This window comes from Podarcis bocagei (genome assembly GCF_964188305.1).
Source record: "Podarcis bocagei genome assembly, chromosome: 3".
Taxonomy (NCBI): domain Eukaryota; kingdom Metazoa; phylum Chordata; class Lepidosauria; order Squamata; family Lacertidae; genus Podarcis; species Podarcis bocagei.
In genome coordinates, this window is record NC_138127.1 from 10,384,405 (window position 1) to 10,394,729 (window position 10,325).

Here is a 10,325-nt window from a genome sequence, read left to right on the forward strand (position 1 = left end):
GCTCACCTGGAGCAGGTGCATGGGCGGGCGTGAGGCGCGATAGTCGTCTAAACCATGCGCCTGATTTTCTTTATCTAACGTTGGAATCGAAGCCGCGAAAGAGAGCTCGGGGGCGTTAACTCCTGAAAGGGAATTAAAAAAATAAAAATGATTTCAACTTTATTTTGTATCCTTCACATTTCGCCGCCCCCCCCCCCGCCACTCAGGCATTATACGAAGACGGCCGTCGGCTGCCGTAAAGCGGGAAAGGCGGCTTTTCACGACAGTTGCGAGGGCCTCCGAACTGCCTCTTTCGCTGCTCGGTCCTGTTGGCGGTTCCTGAAAGAAAGAGAGAGAAAGAAAGAAAGAAAGAAAGAAAGAAAGAAAGAAAGAAAGAAAGAAAGAAAGAGAGAGCATGGCGGCCGGGGAAGCTAAGTCCGTTTTATTCGTTTGCCTGGGTGAGTGGAAAGTGGGGGTGGAGAATCGGGGAGGTAAAAATAAAAATGCATGGGGTTTCATTATTATGCTTTTCTATGTGTTGGAAACCGCCCAGAGTGGGTAGTTGTAGTAGTGGTAATAGTAATAAGAACAACAACAACAACAAGAAGAAGAAAATAATAATAATAATAATAATAATAATAATAATAATAATAATAATAGGAAGTGTTATGCAAGCTAACAAAATATGTTCATGGACTTGGAATACAAAAATGTGCTGCACATTCATATTATTCAGTTCTCTATCTTTAAGCTGTCCTGTTTCCTCCCCCAATTACAGTGGTACCTCGGGTTACATACGCTTCAGGTTACAGACTCCGCTAACCCAGAAATAGTACCTCGGGTTAAGAACTTTGCTTCAGGATGAAAACAGAAATCGCACAGCAGCAGCAGCAGGAGGCCCTATTAGCTAAAATGGTCTTCAGGTTAAGAACAGTTTCAGGTTAAGAACGGACCTCCGGAACGAATTATGTACTTAACCCAAGGTACCACTGTATATCAGAAGAGCTAAGCCAGGAGCAGCTAGAAGAGCCACGGCATTCTTACTTGTGAAGAAAGAGATGGGCAGCCAGAGTGGAATCCAGTGTTACCACTAAATCTCTTAAAACAAGAGCTGCCTAGAAGCGAGAAACATTTACATTTGGAGTAGGACAGAAGCTGCCATGCTCTCTGTGGTGATGGAAGGAGACTGTTTTACATAACACCACCTCCCCCTGGCTTTATAATACAGTGGTAATCTATTACTCATGCGTTTGGAGGAGGTCTGTAACTTGGCAGACAGAGAGAGAAGGCCTGAAATACAGGACAAATCTGTCAATACAGGACTCAGCATTTTACACTGAAATGCGGAACAATCCTGTATTATACAGGACAGGTGGCAAACCTACTTTCTGATGATCTCCTGGTTCAGATCTTCCACCTTCCTTTGTGGCACTGGCAGAACTATGTTTATCCTAGTAATGGGAAGGGGCATTGGTGAGTTTAGTGGTTTCCCACCACCATCACCTCCCCTGAGGAATGGCTGAGTTGGGAAGGTAAGATACAACTTGGATAGTAGGGCTGGGTGATACCTTGTTTTCAACGTCACAATATATCACCAGCTAAATATGATATCTTGATATATCACGATATATATCTGCGGTGGCGGAGGGCCTTGCTGCCCCCCACGAGGGCAGAGGGTCCCACCATACCTCCCTGCAATGGTGGAGGGTGCATCACACTTCCTCGCAGCAGCAGAGAGCCTTGCCAGGCCTCCTCATGGCAGCAGAGGGTGCCACCCTACATCCCCGTGGTAGCAGTGGGCCCAAGTGTGTGAGGGCTTATCTTCATTTCTTATTGGTTAGGACAGAGGAGGGAGAGAGCAAACAAAGCTGGAGACACCAGTGCCTGCATAGTATGTGCCTGCAATTTATCTGCAAAGTATCATTCCACTGAGGAATGGGAAGTTATTAAGTCTTCAGCTTTTATTTCACCAGTACATGTCCTATGTTTACATTGATTTGCAAAATATAAAGCTGGTCAAATATCACTTAGCCTCTGCTTTTGGTTTGTAATAGGAGTAGTGGATATTCTTTACATAGCAGACTATAAGTTACTTAATACTTGAAGAGTAACATGTCTGTGGATCTCTTGTGGTGTACAGTACATGTGAGAAATAAATGGGAAGGGTAACAACAGAAATGAAGGCTGTATGCTGCTACATTTGCTCAGAAGTACCACTGAATTATGGGGCTTACTCCAAAGTGCATAGCTTTGCTTTAATATTCCTGTTGGTCCCTAGGGCATCACTGGTGTAGGAAGGACTCCATCTTCCCCAGTGCTGCCCTGGCGAGCGAAAATAAAGCATCTCTTTATCTTGGCAAAAAATTCTCCCACAGGCATGCTGCCATTATTAGAAGGTCTTAGAGAGAGAAGATCTCTCTCTCTCTCTCTCTCTCTCTCGTGCGGCATAGTTTTGAGAATGTCCTGTTTCCTAAGTCCCTGGTGCTTTTCTAGAAACGGTGCCATGCCAGAGAGAGAGAGAGAAAGAGAGATTATTTTACAAAGGTAAAAAAAGAGGTGACATTAGCCCTTCACCCTGTTTCTTAGATTGGTGGACAAGTTGAAACCTCTCCATTTAACCAGTGTAGTCCTGGGGTTCAAAAGTGTCACCTGCTGAGAACAATATTTAAAGAATAATACTTCTATTTAAAAAAGGGAAGCCAAATCATTTGGGGTTTTAGGGGCCACCAGATGTTGATAGGAGCCGATTACAGCTCAGGTTGCCTGCTCCTGGTATTCAGTCAAAAAATCCTCTGGAAGAAATGGATGAACCTTTCCCTGATAGCCGGCACTGAAACTACCCTGCAGAGTGAAAGCAGGAGAGGAATTTTATGGAAGCTACAGCCTGCTTATTAAATTGCTGTTACTCTGTCCAGCCTCATTGCTTCTGGGGCAAAAGAAACATGAAATGACTATTGTGAAACATGTATCAATTGGTAAAAATCAAATAGATGCATCTAAACATGGGCCCTGTCCATAGTTGTGCAGTCTGGACTATGTTTCAGTGAGGCATGCACAACAATCATTTAGTGGATTATGCCTGATGTATCTCATTCCTTTGCCCACATGTGAAGTAGAAGATGAGATATCACTTTATGAAACCTTTTTGCTTGATTAAATTGTGATGATGGAGGTGCTGCAGCTGAGAGAGCAGATGACGTCTCTTAAAATCTCTAAACAAATGATAGTGATACAGTTTTTCTCTGTCTGCATTTAGAAATCCTGCTTTTAATCCTGGCTGGTTGCTTTTGGAAACAGTGTTCAACTAGGATTAGACTAGGGTCCGGCAGCATGGTGTGGAGACTGTAGATAGAGCTGTCTCTCTCTCTCCTTCAACACTTAGAAGCAGTGTTAGAAACTGAGATATGAAAACTAGGAGCTAAATGGCACCTTAAACCCAGGTTATGGGTGCAACAACAGAATGTCTAGGCACACTTCTTTAATAACAAGGAGACAAAACTGAAAATGAATGAACTGCAGCTAAAATATTATGTTCATTTTCCACATGGTCTTGTCCTTCCCCTGCCCAACCACCTAATATTCTTAAGAGGGTCTCTTCTCCAGTCTTCAGAGAGTAGCTGGAAGTGGAGAGACAGAAAAAGGTCCTCCTTTCCTTACACTCTGCAGTTTTAATCTGAAATCATGGGGGTGCAGTACTGCGCCTAGAGCTCAGAAGGTGCTTACGCTAATGAAATTCCCTGTCGCAAAATGCACCTAGAGCAATGGGAGTTTCGAACACTACTTGGAAGTTGGGTGTTACTCAATTAAATTGATTGGCAGTAGATTGGACATGGTTAGAAGACAATACCTATTTGTGCGGCACATAGTTAACTTACTTTGCTGCCACAATGTGTGGTTTTGGCCATTGGACAGGGATAACTTTAAAAGGAGATCAGACATATTCATGAAGGATTGGTTCATCAACAGCTTCAGCCATGACTGGTCATGGAAGACGCATCTAGAGCTGAACTAAAACTCCTGACCGGCAACAGCAAGAGTTGATGCAGCAGTGTAAACACCACTGCATCCACAGCCCCACCACTCACACTGGGGCAACATGAAAAAGTCCCTAGTATCTACACCAGATACTAGGCTGAGCCCATGGCCATCAACTGATGACATCAGAGCCAGCTGAAGAGCCAGTGAATCTGCACTGGCACACATTTTGTGAGTTCCTGCTGGCAGTAGCCTCTGTCTTCCATTTGAGGATCAGTATTGAAATTTGGCTGTGAACACCCCACCAACACTCTTTGCTGGTGGGGTTCTCCCTTCTCTGCCTCATCTATTCCTCTTCTAGCACAGGAGAGCGAAGCTGTTAGTGTGTCTCTAAATACCGTACTAGCAGCTGGAGGAGGCAGAATACTGGAGAGGGAAGGTGCTGTCAAGTCCTGCTTATGTGCTTCCTGGGAACATTTGGTTGGCTGCTGTGTGAAAAGGATGCTGGATAGATAGACACTCACTCTTGGTCTAATTTTGATCCCAGTAGATAGTTATTACAGTGGTATCTCGGGTTACATACGCTTCAGGTTATATACGCTTCAGGTTACAGACTCCACTAACCCAAAAATAGTGCTTCAGGTTAAGAACTTTGCTTCAGGATGAAAACAGAAATCGGGCTCCGGCGGCGCAGCAGCAGCAGGAGGCCCCATTAGCTAAAGTGGTGCTTCAGGTTAAGAACAGTTTCAGGTTAAGCACGGACCTCCGGGACGAATTATGTACTTAACCCGAGGTACCACTGTATTTGCTTAGTAGCTACGTTAAAGTTGCACTGTAGATCATTGTCAGCCAAATTGAGAATGTGTGCATGTTGTCATTGGAAGTTGCATTGCTGCAGAGTGATGAACAGACTGAAACCAAATAGCAATCCTACCTTTACTATTTTAGTATCAGAAGAGGGATTATCCATTAATGACCCCCTTCCCAATGCAAACACTGAGTCAGGCAACCCCACTTTTATACCCATTATGTTGAGGTGCAAGGAGAAGGTTGGCCTGTAGTTCGTCTTGTAGCACAATTCTATCTGTGTCTACTCAGGGGAACAAATCATATTAAACAAAATATGACTTACTCCTAAGTAAACAACTCCATGGTTTCAGATATAAGATTTATTTTGTAGGGAAAGGAGATGGGGCAGAAATGAGTTAATACCTCCCCCATGTAATTCCTTGTATCTCCTTGTTGAGACCCAGCTTGTATTTTACTAGTATGAAGTTAAAGACTTCATTACAGTGTACTTGTAGCTTGAGTCAAAGCAGGTAGTTGTTACTCAGTGGAAAAGTCTGCAGGTCATAGGCTGTGATTTCACTAGGTGTCTTAGGAACTAGGCTTAAAATCTGGAAATGCTGTTGATTTCAGTGGAATGTGTTGGTGAAATTGTCTTTTGGGGATGTAGAATTCAATCTGTCACAATACATTGTCAGCAATGCTACTGAAAACCAATAAAGCCCATAGAATACTGGTGTGTAATGACTTGCAACAATCCACCTCTGCTAAAAGTTGGTTGCTGTTGGTGAACAATAATGGGCTTCTCACAAGCCAGATGTGGAAGTCAGGAAGTGAACACTGATGAGAAACTGCATAGAACGGGGAGCAGATGAACTCTGTGGCTTTCTTCAGTACTTCACATGTACCTCCACAGGTTCTGGAATGTTTCACCTTAAGAACACAGGTGTGAGAGATTACATTTTAAAGTCACTGGATCAAATCTTTATTTCCACAGGGAACATTTGCCGCTCTCCCATAGCCGAAGCTGTTTTTAGGAAACTTGTGACTGAGGGAAACATTGAAAACAAGGTAAGTTTTATTTTAGCCGCCAAAGCCGCCATTCTGTTAGCATGATATAAATATTTTGACCTTACCTGCATCTGTCTGTACCAATTTATCAGCGTTTCTTTACCAAAGCCAGGGCTTTTTCGGCTGCGGCTCCAACCTGGTGGAACGCTCTGTCACAAGAGACTAGGGCCCTGCAGGACTTGACATCTTTCCGCAGGGCCTGCAAGACAGAGCTGTTCCACCAGGCCTTTGGTTAGGGCACAGCCTGACTCCCTCCTTTGGCAATCTTTACAATACTTTAGTTTATGGTTGCCATCAATTTTGATTTTAATTAATTCTTATGATGTTTTTATAATGTTGCACTATTTTAGTGTTGTTAGCCGCCCTGAGCCCGGCTTCGGCTGGGGAGGGCGGGATATAAATAAAATTTATTATTATTATTATTATTAAATGTATTTCCATCAGAAGTGCTAAATGGCAGACTGAGGGGCATCCCTTATCAGAATAGGCTCTGTGTATGCTCTCAGGACATCAGTTGTATGAGGCATATGCTACTGCATTGCGGACAATATGAGCAAGCTAGCGATCTATTGATTAAACCCCTACTGGCAAATCGGCTGGGTAAATCTGAAACCTAGTATACTAAATATCTTCTGGACAAGTATAATGGTATCACAGTGGCCGTGGCAAAGTTTCTTTCGGTAGTCATACGTATCAAAGATCATCATACGTAAGACTAAACAAATATCGTCTCAGTCTCCCTCTGCTGGGGGGTTGTCTCTATGAATCTGCATTTTATTCTGAATCTGTGTTATGGATTTTTGGACTGCAATAAAGATTATTATTATATTTTGACTTGTTTTTCTGTAGTGGAGGATAGACAGTGCAGCAACATCTACGTATGAAGTAGGAAATCCTCCAGATTATCGAGGCCAGAATTGCATGAGGAAACATGGTGTTACCATGAATCATATTGCCAGGCAGGTACTGTACCCATATTGCTTTCACTGTCTATGCATATGTTCTTGTTGTTCACAGTGGGTGATAGACAGCGGTGCTGTTTCTGACTGGAATGTGGGGCGCTCCCCAGATGCGAGGGCTTTAAGTTGTCTGAGAAATCATGACATTCAGACGGGCCATAAAGCACGACAGGTAGAAAGAGTCTGTTTGTTGTTTTCTGGAAACTATGGGTGGTGCAAAAGTCTTGGTAACTGCTGTAGGTTGGATTGCGCATGGATTGGCAAAGTATTAAATGTTTAACTACTCAGTGTCGTCGTGGTTAGAGCAGTGGAAATTCTAACAGCATCTGCGTAAAGTGGTTGGATGAAGCCGTGTTCCAGAGCCTGTTAACACTGTTCCCTGACTGAAATGATTTCAGTGGTTAGGAATATTACTATTTTATTTCTTTGCTAGCCAAGGTGAATCACTTGCCATGAACCTAGTTTGCCATTTTGTTGCCCATTCCTCCAGTTTAAAGAGATCCTTTTGAGTCATATTGCATTTGGCTTTTCATAGTACAGTGGTATCTCTGGTTACAGACGCTTCAGGTTACAGACTCCGCTAACCCTGAAATAGTACCTCGGGTTAAGAACTTTGCTTCAGGATGAGAACAGAAATCGTGCCGTGGCGGCAGTGGGAGGCCCCATTAGCTAAAGTGGTACCTCAGGTTAAGAACAGTTTCAGGTTAAGAATGGACCTCCAGAACGAATTAAATTCTTAACCCGAGGTACCACTGTACTAAAGAATTTGGTGTTGATTGCAGGCTTGGACTTCTCACCCCTGGCTGCAGTTCATTAATAAACAAGTTAAATCACACCAATCCCAATAGAGACTCGCTGTTAGCTTCCCTCCATTGTGACAACTGTTCCTGGTTCAGAGCATAAGCAACTCTGCTCCAGTAGACAATTGTAGGATATAAGAGATGGCTAAATGATATTGATTTCAATGTCTCAGCTAAAATAAATGCACATAATTTATCAAAATTCCTTTAAGGCCTGACCTTCTTTAGATGGATTCATAACTGCAGCATTTCTGTTAGACAAAGGATGTGTCACATATTCCCTTCTGACTTTTCCTTTCCTTTCGTGAGGTCTTGCTTTAGTTGTTTTCCCCATTTACAGATCTTTTTATTATTGTTCCTTTAGCTTCACTGGTGCCCTTTTTGACCTTAAACTCCCTTTGGTCCACTTCATGTAAAACCCATAGAACTCAGCATAGATTAGAGCCTCTCAACACTCAAACAGTTCTGCCTGCCTTCTGCTTTTTCTTCTATTTCTCTTGATATCTTGATTCTCCCCCCCCCCTGCCAATATTTAAAAGCTTAACAAGGAAAGCTTAAATGGTATAGTTCACATCTGTTGCTTTCAACACATCAAAATGTGCTCTGACTGTTATCACAGTTCAAAAGAAGAACTGATGGCATCTTTGGAAGAGCACATTGTTGAACAATACTTTTACGTCATAATCATTACAACCCTATCCCAGAATTTCTGAAGAGTGTTTGATTTTTGAGAGATAATATGAGCAATAACTTGTGTAAGTGTTCCCTGGCCAAATGCTAAAACACTAATTGTTCTGTCTCCAGTTTTATTTTTCGACAATTGATTTCTGAGCTGCTTACTTTGCAGCTGTCAGTTAGCATACATAAATGTCGTTTGGCTTTAGAATTTTAAATATGTATTGCTAACTGCCATCACTGCAACACTGGCTTAACCTTATTTTGCATTTTTTTTATTAAGAATTGTTGTGACATGGATCTCTGTTAACAGTGTTTAAACGTATTTGTTAAATTCTAGGTTACAAAAGATGATTTCCTGACGTTTGATTATATGCTTTGTATGGATGAAAGTAACTTACGGTAAGTTGTGAAAGCTATGTGCTTTTTGCTTATAGATGATGATAGTTCTGATTATTCTAGCCTAAATGAGTTGTTTGCTACATTTAGTGCCTCCTAATAGACACTAAAGCCCTTAAAGAGTATTCCCTAATAGGCACTAAAGCCCTTAAAGAGTATTCCCACACCCTTTGTCTAAAACATGGGGAAGGAAACAGATTAAATTCCAGATGTTATTGAACTACCCTCAGCTCTGGCCAGCATGGTCAATGCATAGAGATGATGAGGGGTTAATTCAAACACAGCTGGAGGACCACAGTGTAGGAATGAAAAATCACGGGAGACGAGAGAGGCAGGTGCAACATGAGGCGTCTGTCAGGGCGGGCCTTGGGAGCCTCTTTTATTGAATATTGCAAGCATTGCCACAGGTGGGCCTGTGGCTGATTGGTTACAAGGCGGGGATTACATGTGAGAGGTGGGATTTACATATGATCATTTATCACTGATACATTAAAGGCTGAGAATCGGAGCTAGAACTAGACAGGCATGAAGCCTCCTAATTAAATTGTAACTAGAGATTAATATGGCACAAACAATTACTAATGATTGATCATAACATGAAACAATATAACAATCAAGTTCTGTAGATGTGGTCAGCTAGGCATGAAGAGCAGGTTCGTACAGTGTGTGCAAAAGCAGAGAAAAGCCTACAAGCAAGACTTCTCAGAATGCAAGAGAAAGGAAGCAAGAGAAAAGAAGCAAGGCTTCCCCATAATGTAGCAGTTAATGGCAGAAGGAGAACCAACAGCTATGTGCAGAAAGAGGACTTCCCTTTACCACAGGTTCCCCGTTCTGGATCGGAATAGCATTGTACCTTTTGCATTATAGTAATCTATTCCTCATTTGAGCAAATGATTGCCAGGATTACTCTGCAAGAGGAGAACAGGCTGCTGTATGAAATCTATATTTCTGGTGGATCCAGGTGTTATTTCAAGTCAATGTTCTGAAACTGTTGCATATATTTCCTGAGCCTCTCATTAGTATTTTTGGCTCCATAGTGTTGGTATTCCATAACATACACTTATACTTGGGTACAACATTACATAAAGATATGTGTGTTAGATGCTGCATACTAAATCACATCACACTGTTAAAAGTGTGTGGGTTTTTTCCTTTATACACTGTGATTTTTGTTTCCTTTATGCACTGCAAACTTTAAGGACATATTAGTGTCAAAGGAAAGAAAGAAAGAAAGACATGCCGCACTTAATGACAAAAAGTTGCCTAAACTTTTGTCTTGTAGAGATCTGAAAAGAAAAAGCAATAGTGTTCAAAACTGCAAATCTCAGATTGAGCTGCTTGGGAGCTATGATCCCCAAAAGCAGCTTATTATTGAAGATCCGTACTATGTAAGTATGCAATTTTATTAGTCCTTTTTAACTCAAAACCAGTGTTGTAGCAATCAGTGTTGTAATAAAGAAACCTGTAACTTAAATTGGTTCATTTTATTTTTTGTCTCTGCTTCTTTCTATAGGGGACTGATGAAGATTTTGAAACTGTTTATCAACAGTGCCTTAGATGCTGTAAAGCATTTTTGGAGAAACCTCATTAATGGGACAAGTGTTTCTGAAAGCAAATAATATTTAGCTGTTCTGTAAAATTATTCTCAATTGATATTAAATTGTAAAGATTCTAAAAATAA

At 41.8% G+C, this 10,325-nt stretch overlaps 1 protein-coding gene across 2 annotated transcripts; it reads left to right on the forward strand.

The window, feature by feature from the left end:
• Positions 1-364: 364 nt before the first annotated feature.
• Positions 365-10,325, forward strand: ACP1 (acid phosphatase 1). 2 transcript variants are annotated; one of them, XM_081189272.1, is made up of 6 exons: positions 365-437; positions 5,738-5,811; positions 6,661-6,774; positions 8,586-8,647; positions 9,927-10,032; positions 10,158-10,325. In XM_081189272.1, the coding sequence occupies exons 1-6, from the start codon at positions 395-397 to the stop codon at positions 10,233-10,235; spliced, it is 477 nt and encodes a 158-aa protein (XP_081045398.1). In that variant the 5' UTR covers positions 365-394; the 3' UTR covers positions 10,236-10,325. The 2 variants fall into 2 exon arrangements, with proteins under 2 accessions (XP_081045398.1, XP_081045399.1); XM_081189273.1 differs by lacking the exon at positions 6,661-6,774 and adding an exon at positions 6,829-6,942.

Coding starts and splice junctions, on each gene's coding strand:
- ACP1 (XM_081189272.1), top strand. CDS start 395: ATGGCGGCCGGGGAAGCTAAGTCCGTTTTATTCGTTTGCCTGG. Junction 6,775..8,585: donor TGAATCATATTGCCAGGCAG/GTACTGTACCCA, acceptor GTTAAATTCTAG/GTTACAAAAGATGATTTCCT. Junction 10,033..10,157: donor TTATTGAAGATCCGTACTAT/GTAAGTATGCAA, acceptor TTCTTTCTATAG/GGGACTGATGAAGATTTTGA.